The sequence below is a fragment of the Zingiber officinale genome, chromosome 8A (assembly GCF_018446385.1).
Source record: "Zingiber officinale cultivar Zhangliang chromosome 8A, Zo_v1.1, whole genome shotgun sequence".
Lineage (NCBI taxonomy): Eukaryota > Viridiplantae > Streptophyta > Magnoliopsida > Zingiberales > Zingiberaceae > Zingiber > Zingiber officinale.
The window spans coordinates 1112795-1134535 of NC_056000.1; the positions used below are offsets into that span (position 1 = coordinate 1112795).

General features: G+C 35.8%; 3 protein-coding genes across 7 annotated transcripts; 1 reads left to right on the forward strand and 2 right to left on the reverse strand.

Annotated features, from left to right (window-relative positions):
• The first annotated feature begins 1488 nt into the window (after positions 1-1488).
• Positions 1489-6626, forward strand: LOC122011765 (heterogeneous nuclear ribonucleoprotein 1-like). Of its 4 annotated transcripts, XR_006120030.1 has the most exons (5): positions 1489-1634; positions 2049-2278; positions 2357-3539; positions 6064-6140; positions 6250-6618. XR_006120030.1 is itself a non-coding variant. In XM_042568141.1 (4 exons), exons 2-4 carry the CDS (start codon positions 2057-2059, stop codon positions 6261-6263), a joined length of 1419 nt encoding a protein of 472 aa, XP_042424075.1. In that variant the 5' UTR covers positions 1489-1732; positions 2049-2056; the 3' UTR covers positions 6264-6619. The 4 variants fall into 4 exon arrangements, 3 of the variants coding, with proteins under 3 accessions (XP_042424075.1, XP_042424074.1, XP_042424076.1); XM_042568141.1 differs by lacking the exon at positions 6064-6140 and having other exon boundaries at positions 1489-1732; positions 6250-6619; XM_042568140.1 differs by lacking the exon at positions 6064-6140 and having other exon boundaries at positions 6250-6617.
• A 585-nt stretch (positions 6627-7211) lies between these two features.
• LOC122011766 (remorin 4.1-like) lies at positions 7212-8557 on the reverse strand. Its single transcript, XM_042568143.1, has 2 exons — positions 7717-8557; positions 7212-7543 (listed from the first exon to the last, which is right to left on the reverse strand). Exons 1-2 carry the CDS (start codon positions 8368-8370, stop codon positions 7352-7354), a joined length of 846 nt encoding a protein of 281 aa, XP_042424077.1. The 5' UTR covers positions 8371-8557; the 3' UTR covers positions 7212-7351.
• A 5175-nt stretch (positions 8558-13732) lies between these two features.
• On the reverse strand, positions 13733-21591 carry LOC122011768 (outer envelope pore protein 24B, chloroplastic-like). 2 transcript variants are annotated; one of them, XM_042568144.1, is made up of 4 exons: positions 21245-21591; positions 20792-21160; positions 18330-18524; positions 13733-14062 (listed from the first exon to the last, which is right to left on the reverse strand). In XM_042568144.1, the coding sequence occupies exons 1-4, from the start codon at positions 21443-21445 to the stop codon at positions 13982-13984; spliced, it is 846 nt and encodes a 281-aa protein (XP_042424078.1). In that variant the 5' UTR covers positions 21446-21591; the 3' UTR covers positions 13733-13981. The 2 variants fall into 2 exon arrangements, with proteins under 2 accessions (XP_042424078.1, XP_042424079.1); XM_042568145.1 differs by lacking the exon at positions 18330-18524 and having other exon boundaries at positions 21245-21583.
• Positions 21592-21741: the final 150 nt, after the last annotated feature.

The following is a 21741-nucleotide window of genomic DNA, read 5'->3' on the forward strand; positions in this document are numbered from 1 at the left end:
TCAATACTTTCCTTTATGAACACCTTAAAGAAACTGTTTATATGGAGCAACATTCTGAATTCATTCACTCACAACTTTCAATACATGTGTGTCAACTTTAAAAGTTTATATATGATTTTCGACAAGCACCTCGTGCATGGTTTCATTGTATATCTACCTAGCTTCATACTCAGGGATTTTCTGACTCAAAAACAATCTCTTCCCTATTTTACAAATGTAATGAGAAATTTTTAATATTTTGTTCTGATTTATATGGATGATATATTAATAACTGGTAGTGATCAAAACGACATTACTATTTTACTACATTTACTCCGTTAAAAGTTTCATATTCAGGATCTTGGCAATGCTAATTTTTTTCTTGGCATAGAGTTTCTCTCACATTCTGAAGATTGTCTTCTTTCTCAGAGCAAATACATTACTGGGCTCCTACAACGAACTGAAATGGATGGTGCACGTCATATCTCGAGATCAATTATTGAAGATGGTTTTACTACACCTTCATCCTCCTCTTCGATGTCTGCCCCCAGATATATCGTAGTATTGTTGGTGTCCTATAATATGTCATAATTACACGACCCAATATTGCTTTTGCTATGAATCGTGCATGTCAATTTATGCATGCTCCTACTGAACATCATTGAGAAGGTGTTAAGAGAATTCTTCGATATCTCAAAGACACTATTCTAAATGGTGTTCTTTTATATCGTCAATTTTTACGAGAGTTGATTACCTACAGTTATGCAGATTGAGCTGGATCTCCCGAAGATAGATGTTCTACTAGTGGATATGCTATATTTCTTGGGCGAAATCTTATTTCCTGGCTTTCAAAGAAGCAACCTATAGTCTCTCGCTCGAGTACTGAAGCTGAATATAAAGCTATCTCAAATGCAACGTCAGAAATTATTTGGCTACAATTTCTTCTTTCAAAATTATACTTTTTCCCAACTGCTATGCCTAAAATATGGTGTGATAATATTAGAGCAACTTATCTTGCAACAAATCCTATTTTTCATGCTCGTACCAAGCATGTTGAGATTGATTTTCATTTTGATCGCGAGCGTGTGGCGACTCGACAACTTTTAATTTCTTATATCTCTACAAAAGATCAAATTGCTGATATATTTACCAAGCCATTATCTAGACACCGTTTCACCAAGTTAGCACTCAAACTCAACATTCAGGCACTCCCGTTGAGTTTGTCGGGGGTAATGATAATAATGAAAATAATCTCTAATTGATTTCAATCAATTGAGATTTATTATATTTAACACATAATCAAGATTGACATGAATCAAATAGTAAAAAAAATATTTCTAAGTTTATTTTATTACTATATTTATAATTATTATGATTATATGTCTTATTTAATCTTTTCATTATTATTTTGAACAATTTATATAAATAAATCTATTGATTTTAGTAATAAAATTATGAAAAAATTTTATATTATTTATTTCCTTACTTTTTGATTTCTAGAATAGGAAATACAGGGAATACAGATTTACGTCCCTACACTTAGCACCTCAACCATGGCATAAGCGAGGCGGATTAGATGTCTCTTCGTCGCAGATCTTAGAAGCGGATTCCTCTTTCTTCTCGTCTCCGCATCTGATAAGATTGCGTTCAGATCGGTGAGCAAACTCGCCCCTCATTCCTCTTTGTTTGATTATACTTGGTATTCCCGCCGATCGATTTTTGATTGAATAGGTTTGGTGCGATCCAATTCACGGTGAGATTTCTCTTTGTTTCTCGTGGTTTTCTCAATTTAGTGTGTCTTTTGGTTTATTTGGTTCCTTAACCATCGGATCCGCGAGTATGTTGGCGTTTGAATCATTGCTTTGCTCTGTTGAGGTCTATACGACTTGTTGGCTAGTTCTTAAAATCATTGCTTTCCTTCGTCGAATTGGCGCCAGATTCGATCTATTCCTGATGACTCGTTTCAGCTTAAAAATTTGGTTTTATGAGGAGAATTGTTGGATTTGAGTGTCGGGGATTCGGGATTGATAGGATCAGACAATGATGTCTCTTGGCGGTGGTTGATGCAGGAAAGGGAATGGAGATGGATCACAGGAAGCTCTTCGTCGGCGGAATCTCATGGCAGACCAATGAGGATGGACTTCTAGAGTACTTTAGCAAGTACGGGGAAGTTATGGAGGCGGTGATCGTGAAGGATTGCAACACGGGCCGCGCCCGTGGCTTCGGATTCATTGTGTTTGCAGACTCTGCAGTTGCTGAAAGAGTTGTAATGGAAAAACACACAATAGATGGTCGGATGGTAACTCTTTCGACTATGCCTCGCCGCATTCATTCGTTTCCACTTAGTTTTTACTGATGATTCTTGGTAGTTTGACAGGTAGAGGCGAAGAGGGCTGTTCCTAGAGACGATCAGCGGATGATTACCAAAAACAACGGTAGTGTTCCAGGATCTCCTGTCCCTGGCCGTACGAAGAAAATTTTTGTCGGAGGTCTTCCATCTACGCTAATGGAGAGTGACTTCAAGAAGTACTTTGATCAGTTTGGGATAATCACTGATGCTGTGTTGATGTACGATCATAATATTCAGAGGCCAAGGGGGTTCGGATTCATCACTTTTGACTCTGAAGATGCTGTGGACAGGGCATTAGTCAAAACCTTCCATGAGTTAAATGGCAAAATAGTGGAGGTCAAGAGGGCTGTTCCTAAGGAGCTGTCCCATGGGCCTACCATTCGCTTGCCAATCAATGGATATAATTATGGTATGAATCGTGCAAACAACTTCGTAAATGGGTACATTCAGGGATATAAGCAAAGGATGATCGATGACTATGGAATGCAAATGGATGGTAGAATAGGACCCCTGGCAAATGGCAAGAATGGATTCAGTTCAGTTGTTCCTGGATTTGGAATGGAAACCGATTATAAGCAGACCATGAACTCAAATTTTGCAGGGGATTCAATATACACTAACCATCCTAGTTATGGGCAGACTTTGAACCCCTACTATGATGGGAATTCAATTGGTCATTGTAGTTCCACTACATATGGTGGTCGTAATGAAAATAGTAGTTCAATTTTCAGCTCAATAGATGGCAATGCATGGGTAGATTTTATGCTTAACAATGCTAATAAATCTGCCACTTCAAATGCTTCGAGAGCATCTGAGAGTGGTATTGTTGGGTCTGGCAGTGGTAGCTTGAAATGGGACAGTTCGTTTTCATCTGAATTAGGAGGGACTGGTTCTGGCTATAATAGTGGGAATCCAGGCTACCAAGGCAGGGATTATATTGTCTTTGGTAGCAGAACTACTGAAAGAAAAATTTCTCCTACCTTTCCTGATGCTAATCTTACTACAAATTGGGGATACCATGGGAGTTATACCAAATTGTTTGATAATACTTCAGTTTATGGAGACCCAACGTGGCAATTATCTTTATCAGAACTTGTTAGCACTGCCCCATTCAGTTATAAGCTTGTCAAATCTGAGCCAGATACAGCAGATGAAGGTTTTGCAGATTATATGGCTTGCTATAAAATGAAGAATAAGCAACCAAATCAAGGTAAGCAGTTTATGTGCATATATTGCCTCAGATGTAAAATTAGTAGCATGCGTATTCTAAACCGTTCTAAGGAAATACAAGATATTTCTTTGGAGATCAACTGATAATTTGTTAGCTTATGAACACTTCTATAAAGGTGATACATATTAGGCTTTATGGAGCATCTTGGTTTATTGAGGCAAAATTTATTAGTCATATTTTCTTAAAGGTAATTTCTTGAATTTAAAATTTTCACATAGTATAGTTGCTTATTTTGCAGAAAAGAGATATCTTAACAAAAAGAATACCAAGAAGAGGTATTTTTTTAAAGATGTGCTTCTTAGTGATTATACAATTTGATTATTAACTTATAGTTCATATCAAACCATTTTTTAGTTTTTTGGTCTCATTCGAATTCTTGTAGACCTTTAAAATCCATCTCTAGAAAATGATAAAACTCAGCTAACCCTGGGGTTGACCGGCCCGGCGGCCCCATAGAATTTTCTCACTAGCCACTAGGGTAAATTGGGAAGTGCTCGCGGCGGGCGGCCCAGAAGCCCAGCATCCTTTGATTGCACTCCCCATTTGGTGGAAAAATTCCTACAAAATCACCAAAATATAATAAATTAAATTGAAATAAGTTTCATAAGAAAGTTGTATATTTGATATCCAATTAGAAAAATAGTTATTCTAGTTGATCGTGAACACAGTACAGAATTCCAAAGTACTTGGTGAAGGAAAGAAATAATTCCATTGTAAAGCTTCATCAATGTTAGGATCAATGTTTTAAATGTATTCTATGCCAAAGTTTTGGTCTAATTATGCCAACACTCACACACTTCAAAGCTTTCTGATAATCAAATGAGTTTGAATATTCTAATCACCTTCTACTTAACTTGTTGTCCTTCAAATATTAGCATATAATAATCATAAAGCCAATTGAATTAAAATTTTAAACCTAACAAGTTAACAATAATTTAACAAACATTCTAACTAGTGGTTATACCTTTGTAATACTAAAATGAGTAATCGTGCATCATATGAGACTATTAATTTTTTAGCATCCTATTGAGATATTACTTCTAGATTTTTTTTTTAAGACTTGTTAAAACAATGCTTGTAGGACACGGGCTATTGGAATTGAATTTTTCTATATGTCCATAAAGATATCTCAATGAATCACTAAGTTGAACTTGAACTATCATAATTGAAACTAGAACAACTATAGGTACAGGGTATGTATATATTTTGATTTTTATGATTCTCGTGTCACTCCACTTTGTTATTTTTTGTGCTTTAGTGCACCTTTTTTACTCTCCTTACTTTTAACTTTTAAGTATTTTATCTCCTCCCCATGACTGATAAATGGAATAAAAAATGTCATGGAATTGAATCTTTTTGGCTCATCCAATATAGTTCGTTGGTGCATTTGCTCTTCCCCTCTCCTTTCTTTTAGTATTTCACCTCTTCCATATGATCGGCAAATAGAATCAAAGTATAAATCATGGTTATATAATTTCCTATTTTGATCTGTACCTTTGAAATTGTATTGGCACTATGTCGTAGTGACATTTAGTAGTGCTACACAATATGGACTAATATTGGCCAATACCTGAAACTAAGGTTAGGACTGATAAATGTGTTGTTTTTAACTAATTTGTACAAGAAAATGGATATTCATGCTCCTATGAAGGTTATGATGGATGTATGAAAATATGAAATATTGCTGCAACTCTATGTTAACCTACTGTAAATCAACTAACTGTTGAAACTTTAGATAAGGTAAAGCATGAAGCATCTTTTTCTATTGATTGTACTCATGTAGTGATAACCCCTGACCAAGAACAAACCAAATAATTTTTTGAGGAAGTTCTTTTTTTCTGGTTCACTGAAGAACATAAAGCATGCACTTGTAGTCACAACAGCTTCATTTTCTATAATACCTTCCTGAACTGGATGTCCCTTCTAGACTTCTTAACTATATTAACAATTAGGTCAATATCTCATAGAACGTGCAATGCCCTTCAAATCTTGTAAAACAGTTTGTTTAATTATTGCTTTGGTCGAACCAGTGCCTGGGCAAACTAGGCAACAGAGTCGTTCCACTTGGAACGTGCTATGCAATTATTCTTCAAATTTTTTTATCAGAAATTTTTTCTTGAAATTAATTAGAAATGTATAATTATATTAAGAATCTCAGGATTACACTGATTTAACCTTGAGAAATTTAAGTTCTTTTTAATTGTCATTCTTTTCCTAATCATCTAATTTGATTGGTGTCTCATTTTTCATTTGCCTTTAAGTTCAAGTCCTACCAAAGTCTGCATGATTTTTTACTTTCTTTTTTCGATTTTTTCCGAATGACTTTTACATTACAAATCAGGCAGCATACTCTTACTCTCAATAGAAAAAAGTCTAATTAGTATCAAGGAAAATAATCTTTGCGACATTCTCTGTTGCTTCTCTGTGAATAGTTTCTCCTCAAGTATTCCCTTCCTTGCTTCTCATCTAATATATTCTAATATGTTATAATTTATTTTTGCAGAAACCTAAATCCTTGCCTGCATGTTTTCCCTGTTAGATTTGTTCTTATGAAGAATGGAGCAAACTTAGTGTGAAAATGTACAAACTTTTTTTCTCCTCTTGCATGATTAGGAATCTCAATTTCGCTGTTATTTGACATGCTAAAAAGTTTCCATACATTTTGACTACTGGAAATTGCTTTATGCAGGAATTGCTACCTAGATATAATTTTCCATCTTCCCTAGGACTAAGCATTGACTACAGCCAGCGAGTATGATACAGATTGAGAGTTGTACATGTTAGGTGCATTCTATGCATTGTAAATATACAAAGCTAACAAGAAGTCCACAGAGTAAAAGAGTCTTCGAACACAGTGGGTTTTGTGCAGTGATTGGGATTGGATATAAATTCCATGTGTAGGCTTTGTGTTGCTGCGTTTGTTTGAGGTGTAAAGTGTGTGATTGTGAGATACTTTCATATCAAAACCCCTAGATTCATGCTGGTATTAGTTCATATAGAAATTTAAAAGTATATCAGAAAGATGAAAGAAAAGGTTTGCTTTTTGTGCCACTCAGTTATTGTTCTCTCTATTACTATCATCATCATCTCGGTTACAAGTGTGTAACTTTTGGGATTTCTGTTTGAATATCAAAAGAAATAGAGTTTCCAAATATTGAGATCAACACTCAATGTCTGAAACTCTATTTATTATGCTAATAGTTCAGGCGCTTCTGGTAGCATCTTACCAGTTAAAAATAGTTCGGTTAATTCAAGGCTCGGCCTTCCCCTTAAATAGTTGCATGCATATACTGCCTATCTTATTTCTGAGTTCAAATTCTGCATTAATAATAACTGGTTATTCTTTATTTATACATGTTCAGTGACAGATCATTCTTCATAACTGTGACTTGTATTTCAACTTTCACACAAGTCGTTCAGTAACAAGAAGTTATTTTTCTTCGTGCATCTGTTTCTATTTTGTTCACTAACAGTTTTCCTTTTTCCAGAAAAAAGAACATGGAGAACATACGTTCACCCAAATACCCAATTAGTTTAATTAATACATAGTTTTAACTCATCTTGTTGGCATGTTTTACAAACCAAACAAGAACTTGATCTTATTTAAGCAACCCAGGCTTGTGCCGATATATATCACAGGAGAATTCAGACTTCATCATGCTTACCGTTCTCACTCCATATTATTCATATATATATTTACATAAACAGAATAGTTATCTGTTCAAATCTTTGATTTTGGAAATTTAACGAAGTGATTCGTTCATATGTGTGATTCAATAATTGATCCATCACTAGAAGAAAGGGCGTTTAGATGGAGCTCTGCCAATGGTTCTCATGAAATTTGCGAGCTCGAGCACCTTGGCGACCTTGGTTCCCCTCTTGGCCTCCGCCGACGCCAGCCTCTCCACCGCCTTCTGGTGCGCCTTTGCCACGTCGTTCTGCATCTTCTCCATCGCCTTCGCACGCTGCTCCTCCAACCTCCTCTGTTCCAGTTCGATCGAAATTAATTCATTATAAATTTGTCTTAGAGAATAATAAAGATTCGATCTTTTTCACTTGGAAACCGAATGAAAATTTGATTCTCTTTGTTGGAGAAGAACCGAGATTCGATCTTTGATTGACGATCGATTGTTTGATTGGATGAAAATCTTATTACCTCGAGTTTCTTCCAACAAACCGTGGCTTTCTCGACCTGCTCGCTCTCCCATCCGTTGATCTCCACCTCCTCGCGCTTGAATCGGTTGTTGATCTTCGCTACCTCCGCGATCTGCCACGCGGCGATCTTTGATTCCGCCTCCTCTTTCTTCACCACGTGGATCGGGAGCCCATCGGCGGCGGCGGCGGCGACGGCGACGGCGGAGGAGGAGGAAGACTCGCCGCCTCTGCTGCCTGCTTGGGGAAGGCGGCGGGGGGAGGGGAAAGGATTATTATCAGGTACGATGGCGAGTGGGTTGGTCTCCTCCAGCTCGTCATCCCCGATGCGGTTGAGCTGCTCAGCAGGAGCGGCGGCGGCAGCGCCGCCGCCGCCACTGATCTGCTGCTGGAAGTTGGAGCCTGCGACGACCATGGCGTCGAACTCCCTGCTTACAGTCGTGAATCCGACCTCGCTGACGCCGTCGACGCTCCCGATGGAGAGCGAGGCCAACGAGCGGACGCTGCCGCCCTCCCAGGCGTCCCGGTGGCGGGCGAGGCCGGGGTGGGAACCCGGGGTCGCTAACGGGTGGATGTCCCGGAAATCGGAGCTGTTGGGGGCGGAGGCGGCGTCTTCCGGGTCGGCGGAGGCGTTGCTGTGCCGTGGATCATTCAGCATGTCCAAGTTAACGTGATGGAAGAGATTGGGATGAGTTTAGCAGAGTGGGTGGAAGCCGGGCGTCGATTTCGATTAGATTAGTGAGAGATGTAATTGATACATCGCGTGGAATCAACTAAGTGATCTTTTGTGTCCTCATCAACTAAATAATTGCAACTTAATAATGGAATATTCAAATCTGCGTCGTCGTCGTCGGTGGGAAAAAACTCCCATCACCTCTTGTGATTTATCCCCTTGGAAACAGGCACACTGTGTTTTATGTTTTTTTTAGTTAGGGGAACGCGTGGAAGCTCCAGGAGCGCAAGTTAATTCTTGCGCAGCCGCATTTTCAATTATTGGAAACTTACATTAAGAAGATATCATGAGGCGGATGATGCACAATTAACATTCTGTTCGTTTTTTGCCCTATTAATTATTGGTACGCACACTCAAATGTTTGTTAACATGGAATATTTTGTCACCTGTAATTTATCAAAGAACATCACAAGACGCAATTTGCATCCTACTCTTTTTTGCCCTATTAATTATTGGTCCGTACACTCAAATGTTTGTTAACATAGAATATTTTGTCACTTGTAATTTATCAAAAGCGCATATAGATTTATGAATCGATCAAAAAATATATGTTGTTTTAGTATTTAAAAAAAGATGTATCTTTTCTCATGTTCTTCCTGTTCTAGCCTTATGATAAATTTATTTATTTTTTCTTTTTTCTATCATTTTTTTTCTCTCTTTCTCATTTCTCTAGCATCTCTCTTACTTTTTCTCTCTTCTCTATTATGTCTCTTTTACATGTACACATATACAAATCATTCACATTTTAAGTTAATCAATAAAATAAGAGTTTCTCTAAACTAAATCAACAAGTTTTCAAATTCTCTGAGCATTCTAAATTTTAATTAAACCAAAATATATATATTAATGCATTATGATTTTTTTTAAACAAAAATTATTTTCATTATTGGGTATTATCATTTTATCCATGTTACAAATAGAAAAATATCACATTTTTCATATTTTAGCCTAATTAAGAAATCTAATATTCTTCCGCTCCTTTGGTGGAACTATTTTAAAATTCTTTAAACATTCTAAACTACAATAAATCCAAAAGAATATATCTAATTTTGATAATAATCTAAACTTTATGTTTTTTTATTTGCTAATCACAACTATTTATCATTATTAACAATATCTCTAGTTAATTATATTTAAATGAATAAAATTCCTTAAAATAATAGATAAGACAAATTAAGATGGAACTAAAAGAACCAAAATTTAAAGGTCATATCAGACCCAATATGGGCCTGATATAAGTTCATATCAGACTCAATGTGGGCCTGATATGATTTATATCATGCCCACATTAAGATTTTTTAACCGATCCTTCCATTAATATTTTAACACCTTTCGAGAAGTTTAAATAAGCAATGGCTAGTACTGTTTGACTTCTTGAAGCCTCATGAATTCACATGACCTGAAATGGATCCAATCAGACATGTCTAAGTCCATTAGTGGATTTTGATCGAAATCTACTAATGGACCAAAACAAGTCTGATTGAACATATTTCAGGTCTTGTGAATTTTTGAGGTTGCAAGGAGTCAAATGGTGTTATCCATTATTTATTTCACCTTATTGGGAGATGTTAAAATGTTAATTAGAATAATAGGCTAAAAAATCTCAATATGATTATGATATGATTCATACTAGCCTCAATGTGGACTTGATATGATTCATATCATATTTTAATATCTTCTGAAAAGTTGAAATAAGTAGTGGATAACACTATTTGACTACTTATAGTCTTAAGAATTTATTACACCTGAAATGAGTCCAATCAAACATATCTAAATTCATCAATAAATTTTAATCGAAACTAAAATATGATTTCATATAAGGTCAACGTTAAACTAAAATATGAATAATGTAAAAAAGAACACATTTTTAGAGTTTCTCTTGTAAGAGTCAAACTAAAAAAAATTTAAAATATTACATCATTCATATTTTAACTTAATCAACAAATAAGAATTTCTCTAAACTAAATCTCCATTTTAGTATTAAGTTCTCTGTCCATTTAAAACTTTAATTAAATCCAAAAACATATATTAATGCATTATGAATTTTTTTTAAAAAACAATTTTTTATTGTATATTATCTTTTTATGCATGTTACAAAGATCAAAATATCATATTTTGTATATTTTTGCCTGATTAAGGAATCTAGTATTCTTCTTTTTTAAGACTACTTTAAGGTTTTTTAAACATTCTAAACTACAATTAAATCCAAAAGAATATATACAATTTAGGTATTTTGATAATATTCTAAATTTAATATTTTTTATTTGCTAATAAAAACTATTTATCATCATTTCCAATATATCTCATTAATTATATTTAATGAATAGGATTCTCTAAAACAATAAATAAGATAAATTAACTTGGAATCAAAAGAACCAAAACTTAAATGTCATGTTGAACCAGATATAGATCATATCATGTCCAACATGTGCTTGATATAATTTCATATTAGGCGCAACGTGAGCTTGATATAATTTATATCAAGTCCAATGTGAGCTTGATTTGATTCATATCATATTTTAATACCTTTGAGAAGTTGAAATAAGAAATAGATTGCATTGTTTGACTCCTTGCAATCTCAAGAATTCATAGGACCTTAAATGAGTCCAATCGAATATTTTTAAGTCCATCAATAGGTTTTAATCGAAATTAAAATATGATTTTATATCAGGTTCACATTAAACTAAATATGAATAATGTAAAAAGGTTACATTTTTAGAGTTTCTATTCAATAGTTAAACTAAAAAAGTTAAAATATCACATCATTCCCATTTTAGCTTAATCAACAAAACAAGAGTTTCTCTAAACTAAATCTCCTTTTTAGTTTTCAAGTTCTTCATGCATTCTAAACTTTAATTAAATCCAAAAAAAATATAAATGCATTATGATTTTTTTTTAATAAAAAATTATTTTTATTATTGTATATTATCTTTTTATCCATATTACAAAAAGCAAAATATCATATTTTTTATGTTTTAGCCTAATTAATAAATCTAGTATTCTTCTTTTTTTGGACTACTTTAAAATTCTTACATATTCTAAACTACAATTAAATCCGAAAGAATATATACAATTTAGATCTTTTTGATAATATTTAAATTTTATGTTTTTTATTTACAGAACTATTTATCATCATTGTCAATATGTTAATTATATTTAAATAAATAAGATTCCCTAAAATAATAGATAAGATAAATTAAGATGGAACTAAAAGAACCAAAACTTAAGGTCATGTTAGCCTGATATGATTTAATATCAAGTCCTATGGAATCATATTTTAGTTTCAGTCAAAACCCTATGACAGGATCAATTCTCATTTTAACTTAACGTGGACCTAATATGGAATTATATTTTAATTTTGATTAAAATCTATTGACGGACCTAGACATGTCTGATTGGACCTATTTCAAATGCTATAAATTCCTGAGACAGTAAGGAGTCAAACAGTGTTATCCATTGCTTATTTCAACTTTTCAGAAGATATTAAAATATGATATAAATCATATCAAGTTCACGTTAGGGTTGGTATGAATCATATGAGACCCACATTGAAATTTTTTGACCTATTATTCCATTAACATTTAACACCTCCCAAAAGCCGAAATAAGTAATAGATAGTATCATTTGACTCCTTGCGGCCTTAGAAATTCACAGGATCTGAAATGAGTTCAATCAAACTTGTTTTAGTCCATTAGTGAGTTTCGAATAAAATCCACTAATGGACTTAGACATGTTTGATTGGACTCATTTCAGGTCATGTGAATTTATGAGGCTTCAAGAAGTCAAACAGTACTAGCCATTGCTTATTTAAACTTATCGAAAGGTGCTAAAATATTAATGGAAGAATCGGTTAAAAATTTTTGACGTAGGCCTGATATAAATCATATCACGTTGAAACTGATATAAACTTATATCAGACCCACATTGGGCCTAATATAAACTTATATCATATTCACGTTAAATCTAAAATGAAATTATATCATACCCATATTGAATGTATATAATTTCATATCAGGCTGACCTTTAAACTTTGGTTCTTTTAATTCCAATTTAATTTATCTTATCCACTATTTTAGGGAATCATATTCACTTCACTAGATTATTTAGTTTGGCTAAAACATTAAAAAAATATATATAATATTTTTCTCTTTCACATGGGTAAAAAGATAATATACAATATTAAAAATATTTTTTAAAAAAAATTATAATACATTAATATATATTTTTGAATTTAATTAAAGTTTTAATTGCGCAAAAAATTTGAAAACTAAAAAGGAGATTTAGTTTAATTGTTGATTAAGTTAAAATACGAGTAATGTGATATTTTCATTTTCTAAACGTCATAGGTCTCATATGATTTTCATATTAAACCCACATTATACATGTATACACGTAAAAGAGAAAAACGCAGAGGAGAAGAGAGGGAAAAAAAACAGAGGTTGAATACATAAAAGAGAGAAAAGCAAAAAAAGATAAAATTAACTAAAAAAAATAAAAATCAGAATGATTAAAAAGATAGAACGAAAAAAGCATACTTTAGAAATACTCAAATAGTATTATGCGCCTTTAATCGATTCAAAACCGACATATGGTGCGCTTTTATAAATTTCTGTTTTATCACAGAACAAACCATCTTTGTCACATGACAAGACATGGGGACGGGACGGGACGGGACGGGACGGGATCCCTATCATCTCGATAGAGGACGCTCCACCGCCCGTCTGGTAAGCCGCCTGTTATGTATGCCCCACAGGCTACCACTAGAAGCCACGTCTCGCCCGCGCAGACCCGGGGCGGCGACCTCAAGTGGAATTCCCAATATTAGAATGGGTCGATTTGGAGGGGATATCTTGTACGAATAACATAATTCACAATGTTTAAGCAGGAGGTTAAACAATAACATATAATATTTTTAAAATGATTTAAGTACAAGTTCAAACAATTACCATATAACTTCGAATGCGACGTTGACAAGGTCATCACAATCGACAATATACTCCAGTTGGAAAATAGCCACCTAATCCGAAATGCAACGCAGAAAAATACAGTTAACATAAATAACACAGAGATTAATGTCAGAAAACAAGGAATTGAATCAGGTAAACACCAGATTACGATAAGATTTACATGGAATGTTTGACATAAAACTTAAAGAAATATTGACCTTATAAGACAAATTCCTCCCATTCTGAACCATTTGCAACTTTTTCATAGCAGATGACATGGTGGGACCCTATTAATAGCATTTGCAACATTTTCATAGCAGCAAATAAATGGCTTTTGAAGCTAAGCAACTATGAGCTCTGTAAGAAAAAATAGTTCACAAGTTTACAAAAGTTGTTAGTTGATTCATACATTATATTTTCACCATTCTATCACAATACACCCTTATTGATTGACATTGCAATTTAAATAGTGCCGAAAATAAAGCTTCTCCTCCGTGTACCTAAGTCGGACAAGAGGCAGCTTGTTCTTTATCTTATGGTCCGTGTAAATCAGTGAATTTCATTGGGAAATGGTTATCGAAATGCATTAATCAAATCTCGTAATTCCATGTGCTCTCGGCAATCAATTTTGGAGTTTTTTGTTGCTCTGCTAAGTTGACGATTGCACATATCTGTAAGAGGAGCAATGGTTACAAAAATAGCATTTAACTGCATATCTGAAACAAAACTAAGAAACTTACAATTGCAAACCCAGTGTTATTAAATGTGCATAGGAGACCCGTAATCGGAGGTGCCCAGTTTACAGGGAGACTAATGAAACTATAGTAGTTTATTTTGATAAAATGGATATCGAAATTGCTTCTCCATAATGATCTCAGAGCACTTATGGGTGGTAGTGGGTTAGCCATAGCTCAAGGGAAGATAAGCGCAAAGCTTAATTGTCTTTATGCAAATACTTTATACAGAAAATTGAAGCTAATTAGACAAGAAAACAACAAGATGGAAAACATAATCAACTTTAATGATGTAACCAATGAACCGGCCCTAAATAGATGAGGCATATTCATTTACTCTTTTCTATTCCACTGATTTAATGTATCCTTTTTGAATTTTTGTGCAACTTCAGAGCTCTTTTGACATGAATGCCACCTGTACCATTAACAATAGTCTACCCTTTGGTCCTAATTATACGACTAATCCTCAGTTTCTCACATCTTGTCTTTAACAGTTAGTCCTACCAATTCAGCCTAAAAGACTGGCCCACACGAGATCAGCTAATCTGGTAAGATCCCAAATAAATATCTAGCCTCTAGGGTGATCCAGTAATGGTGATCAAGGAGTGCCTTTTCAATATTATTAGTAACAATAAATTTAACTTGAAATACACTCAATGGAGCCATTACATGTTCAACTATGGGAGAAAGAATTCGGAATATTGCAAGCATTTATCTTTGATTCATAGAAACCAGAACAGCTCTAGACATGTGAAATTTCCTTTCTCCATTTTGGATGATTTCCGGAGCATGTTGAGCTTATGTTAGCCAGGCATAAGAGTCAACACAAATGGCCTACACTTTAGATTATTCATTTCCTAGCTTGGAAGTCCACAAAATTTTCTAGAATATCATATGAGTAACGGCCCAGTTCATAGATGTCTTAGATAGCCGCTCAATTAAGCACAAAGATGATAATATCCCATGACTTTCACGAATTCAACCAGAAGTTTGAAATCAAGGTAAATTTCTAGTCTTCTTTGCATTCAGCTTCAACAAGGCTATTTAGATAATAAATGTGAATTTTACAAACAACAGCAAGAAATTGTGCAACATAAGTCCGAACATTTTGAAAGTTCAAGGAAATTTCATGGTGTTAGGCATGCTAAGAGAATGACAGCTTAGAGTACAATTAAAATGCATCAGGTGAACTTTAATTAATATGATTATGCATCAAAGAGGCATGGTTGGGTCTTGAGACTGTGAACTTAGCAGAGGTACATTCCCTAACTCACTTCAACAGTCTTCATGATCTGAATCATGCTATAGATAATTCTTATTTCAGATCAAGCTGTAAGTTGAAAGGATACTTTCAAGAAAAATGATACTGTGGTTTTTTCTCCAGAAAACTTCACATTTATTTCAAGAACTTTGTCTCCTTTTATATACAAATTACATACTCCTATTTAAGGAATTGAAATCACATAATATATATTAATCAATTACAGCTATTATCAAATCATCCTAATTATACAATATCAAATCAAATCTGTAATAATCAAATCTGTGCAATAAATATGCAACAAATCTCTAATAATCTGCCTAGATTGGTTCTCCACACTCCCTCTCAATCTAGCGGTAGATGCTTTCCAACCCAAGGATCGTGTTCATCTCACTTAGATTAGGTATGAACAAGGCATTGGTCAGGATGTTCTTGATGCTTTGATGGAATGTAGTTGAGAGTGATTGACTTATCTTCAATTTTCTCGCGATGAAATGTCGATTAATCTCCACATGTTTAGTATGATCGCGATGGACAAGATTCTTGGCAATTGCGATAGTTGACTGGAGATTTGAGTAGGGTCTGATGTCTCAACTTTGAAATCGTTTAGTTGCCACTTTAGCTATATCCTCTCGTGAATACCTAAGACTAGTGCTCAAAACTCAGCTTCTAAACTACTTCTAGTGACCACAGTTTGCTTCTCGCTTCGCCATGTTAATAGGTTTCCCCAGATGAAAGAGCAATATCCTGATATAGACCTTCTATCATTTGGAGACCGTGCCCAATCAACGTCAGTATATACTTCTAAAGATCTACTACCTGATTTGCTGAACATAAGACCTTTCCCTAAATCTTTCTTTAGGTATTTCAATATACGATTCACTACCTCCATGTGATCCATAGATGGATTAATTAGAAACTGACTCACTCGACTCACTAGAAAACTTATGTCCGGACGTGTATAAGTTAGGTAGATTAGCTTACCTACTAATCGTTGGTATTGTCCCTTGTCAGCTGCTAATTCATCGGTTCAAGGAATAAGCCTAATATTGGGATCCATGGGAGTTTCAGCCGGATTGCACCCACTCATACGAGTATTCACACAACAAATCAAGTACTTATTTGTGTTGGGAAACAAATATGCCTTTGTTACTTCGTGCCATTTTCATTCCCATTAAATGCTCCAAGTTTTTGATCTTGAATTCTTTGGACATGAAAGACTTGAGTCTTCTAATTTTGTCACCTTCTTGATTGGACAAAGTCATTAAAATAGAGTATCCATTATTCTTTAAGACTTTTGTAAATCTATCAAACCATGCTCTTGGTGACTGTTTCAGCCCATACAATGCCTTTCTAAGTTTGCATATTTTCCTTTTGTATCACTTGTCTCAAAGTTGATATAATGGTCACTCCAGGTTGGTAGCAATGGACAATAGAACACGAACTATGTTGAATTTAGCCATTGGCGCAAAATCTCCTGATAATCAATTTCATATAGTTGAGTATATCCTTTCACCAATAGGCATGCTTTATACTGGTCTATGCTCCCATTTGCATCAAGTTTAAATGAGAACAAAAGCTTACACCCCACAGTTTTCTTAGCTTTGTTATCACCCACGTGCAATTCTTTTCTAGTGCATTATATTCCTCGAGAGTTACCTTCTTCAATTCAGGAATTTTAAGAGCTTCATCCACAGAGTTAGATACTGATGCTTAAAGCGGTCACAACTGCATGAAATGATGGTGATAGCTTCATGTAGGAAATGCAACTGTGAAGAGGGTGTTGAGTGCACGATCTATACCTTTTCTGTGTGCAATTGGTAGATTTAATGTAAAATCTGACGGTGGACTAGAATTTGTTGTCTCTTGTTATGATTCAGGTTCAACTTGGCTTGGGGAATTCTCTTGGTAGTGTTGATGTTTCCTTCTTTCATACGCCGAGTAGGAGAATCATAAGGGTGACTATCATGATTTGGAGATGGTGGATCACCATATTTTGAGGAAGGCTGAACAGAAGACTCAAATGATGATGAACAAACAATGTTGTCCAAAAGGGATGTCCACTCCCAATACTGCAATTCACAAGTATTGTTCTCCCCTTGAATTGTAGTATTAGAGTAGTATGGGATAGTCTCAAAGAATGTAACATCCATAGTGTTGTAAAAATTTTTGGTGACTAGTGAATAACATTTGTATCCTTTTTGGTTAGAAGAGTAACCAAGAAAGATTCATTTACGAGCCCGAGCATCAATCTTCCCTCGGTACTAAGAGTGAATATGCACAAAAGCGATACAGCCGAAGAGTTTGAGGAGAGTCGGAGATAAGGCAAGACTGGGGAAATAATTTTTGAAATGTCTGCAATGGAGTGCGGTGTTTGAAAACTCCAGAGATCAGGCAATTTATGAGTGGTATGTAGTAGTGAGGATTGCTTCTCCCCAAAAAGTGGTTGGGGCATTAGCTTGAAATAGTAGGGATTGAGCCACCTCAAGAATGTAGTGATTTTTCCGTTCAACCACACCATTTTGTTGCGGTGTGTCAACACGAGCTTTGTTGGACAATTTCATGAGATTTGAAATATGAGCCAAGATCAGAATTGAAAAACTCTTTGGCATTGTCGATCTTGAGTATTTGAATATCACTTTTGAATTGGTTTTTGACCCTAACATGGAAGTTTTGGAAGATGTGCTTGGCTTCTGATTTGTCTTTCATTAGGAATGTCTAACATAATCTAGTGTGATCATCAATCAATAGTAGGAACCACCTTGAGCATGTGAGACTTAGGGTACGAAATGGTCCCTAAATGCCACCATAGATGAGAGAAAAAGGATGTGTAGGCTTATATTGTTGGGAGAGTGAATGTTTTGAGTATGTTTTGCAATTTGACAAACATTGCACTTAAACAAACTCAGATTTTTATTAATAAAGAGTGAAGAAAATAAGTACCTTAAATATGAAAAATTGAGATGACCAAGTCGAAAGTGCCACATCATAATCACTTTCTGTATTGGATTGACTACTATCACCGGAACTCAACTGACATTTGTGACTAACTAAATGACTTGAAGATAGATAGGCATTAAAGAAGTAAAGGCCTTCACAAAACTCAACACTGTTAATCGTTTTCCCGGTGCTCAAGTCCTGAAACATCCAAGAGTTAGAAAGGAATTTAATCTCACAATTGAGATCTTTATTTAATTTACTAACATGCACAAGATTACAATCAAGGTCAAGAACAAATAGCACAGAATGTAGAGTTAGTATGCTTGAGAGATGAACAATTCCTATCCCAATTACTTTAGCACATGTCTCATATGCAATACACACTGATTGGGGTTCGTCACATAGTGAAAACGTGGAGAAAAGTGAACTATCACCTGTCATGTGCTCTAAAATGCCAGAATCCACAATCCAAGGGAAGTGGGTAGATGTGTGCATTGTTGATGGAGGAATATGTTTGCCTTCTAAATGAGTTGTTGGAGAATATCAAGTTGTTCTTAGAGAAAGGAACCAAGTTGTCACACTATGTCGTGCGTGTGACTACACCATTTCCCTTTGCTTCGCGATCCTAGGAGGGCTTCTAATCTGTCGATTTCCCATGCAACTTCCAACACATGTCCTTGGTGTGCCCTTACTTTCAAGGGTAGTCACACCATAGGTGCCCCTTCTTTTGGTCGATTGTCATTTGTTTTGTCAACGGGATTCCGGGCAGCTAGAGCACTTGCTTCAGTTGACTTGAGGGCTGAATTTTAGAGTTTGGTTGTTCCAACATTACCCGCATACAACTTTCTTTCCCTCGGACTTCTGAAAATGCCACCCGAAGACTTGGCAGTGGTTTTGTCCGGAGGATTCTGCCCCTTCCTGTATCCTGAGACTGATCAAGTCCTATCAGAAACTTAAACACTCTCTTGTCTTCACAAATCTCTTGAAATACGTGTGGTCTTCAGAACACTTCTAATTATGGGTTTCAAAGAGATCCACTTGTTGCCAATAGCAATTAAGAGTTGTAAAATAGGTAGTTACTGAATGATTACCTCGCCTAAAGTCTTGGAGAGAACTTTCAACATGAAATAATTCGGCAATGTTGTCTTAGTTGGAGAAAGTATCACGAATTGCCTCTCATATATCTTGGGCAATCGTGAACAATAGAAAATTTTCACCAATTTCTACATTCATATAGTTGATTGGCCATGACATAGCAAGTTTGTTTTTGGCCCTGCAAACTCGATACTCCAAACTAACTATTTCTAGTTCTGGACTACCCATAAGATAATCAATCTTTCCTCATCCACTGAATGAACATTATTACTGATTGTGACCAATGAAGATAATTGTAGTCATTCAATTTGTGAATGGTAATTGAAATAAGATAATTTCTGATTGAATTCGGAAGTGTGGCATCATGGGATGATTTGGAGCAGAGTTGACTATGGAAGAGTTCGCCAGCATCATGGGGTGATTTGGAGTAGAGTTGACAGTGGAAGAGTTCGCTGACATCTACTCGAAGTCCGACATGAGTGGAAGAGATGTTCTGGTCGAAAGTTGTCGCCCTCGAAGATCAGAATCCCCGATGGTTTATGAAGACTAAAACCCTAGAGCGGCCGGGCAGCAAAAGGAAATTTCGCTCTAATACCATGTGGTTTTCCTCAAAAAAAAAAAAAAAACTTCACATTTATTTCAATAATCTTGCCTCCTTTTATATACAAATTACATACTCCTATTTAAGGAATTGAAATCACATAATATCTCCTAATCAATTACAAATATTATCAAATCAAATCTTCCTAATTATACAATATCAAATCAAATATGCAACAAATCTGGATTCTGATGAACCTTTAAGTAATATCTCAGTATTTGAACACAGCTTCTAGTTCTACTCCATATAATTTGCAGAAATAGTCTAGCATTGTTGCAGGACTATGACTTGGGTTTATTGTTCTAATCATGGGGAATGTGCAGGAAAATGAAATAAAGAAATTTTTCAGATGTAACTAATAGCAAATTTTGGAAAGAAAAAATCTCACCCAACTTTAAATTTAAACAAAGCATCATAGTTATCTGGAGTTATGCACTTTGTATTTTGAGAAACAAATAACATATCCAAGAAAAAAAGCAAGTTGATAATTTGAGCCAGTGTTTAGTTGTGAGTCGATTTACAGACCGTTATTACCGTTGAGTCTATACTAGACATATCTCCTTTCACAAAACCCGGGGACGGATTTTAAGGGGCACCGTAATCATCTTTTACTACAATGGGTCTCAGGGCGACCAAACGATCAAGTAATCACCAAATCTAACTCCTAAGTCGTAACTACATAACTAGAGATATTAAATTGATTTGCTATGCAAAAAATAGTATAGGTGGAGGATTTGGAAAGGACTCCGACTCTCAGAGTATGGATTACCTTGAAGGAGCCACTGTCCTTGGGATCCCTGCACCACTCGAGGTCAAGATTATTAGTGGAGGTATGGTATGTGGCCTTGAGGGAGTCTCCCTCCTCGAACTTCCTGGTGACGGCGAAGTCCCAAGCGTTCTTAGACACATCATAGCAGGGCTCTAGCACCGTCCTGCCCAATTCCCCGTGCGCGTACACGTACTTAACCTTACAGGCGCTCGGTTCACCAAAGGTATAGCTCACGTTAACCTTGTCGGAGGGATTGAAGGCAACGGACCCGTCTAGAGTCGTCCGATTACTCCCCTGGGCGTGGATGTAGGTCAAATTCACCGTCTTGTCCATCAAACGGACGGAATTCATGAATTGGAATCGCACATCCTAAAGCGAGATAAACATAAAAGAGTCAATCGATGAATCAATTAAGGCAAGCGATGGAAGAAGAAGAAGGGAGAAGAGGCAGACGTTGGCAGGCAGGTGGTAGTCAAGTATGAAGGCGCCTGGCTTCTCGACGGAGAGTGCGAGGCCGTTGAGGGAGGGGCCACGGATGAAGGTGGCGTCGGTCATGGATGCCTTGATGCGGACATCGCCAGCATTGACTGCGAGAGTGGAGACAGCGGTGGCGCCCTTGTTAGCCTCGTACCGGCCCTTCAACGTCGCCTTCATCTTCCCTGCCCTCTCTCTCTCTCTCTCTCCCCTCAAAGTGATTGAAGGACAGATGGGATTTGGCAGGAGTGGCGGCGGCTACAGACGATGCCTTGCGTCTTCGCCGGGAGATGAAAAGATAAGCTAAAAGGGAGGGCAAGCGCTGGCGTTCGACTTTGAGAACTGAACGAACCGGAAAGTAAACGGTCCGAGTCATCACGAGCAAAATTGAACGAACCGGCAATTTACATCCCAACTAGAAATATCAAATATATTGTTTAATTTAATTCGAATGACTTGATTGGTCATACTCATCG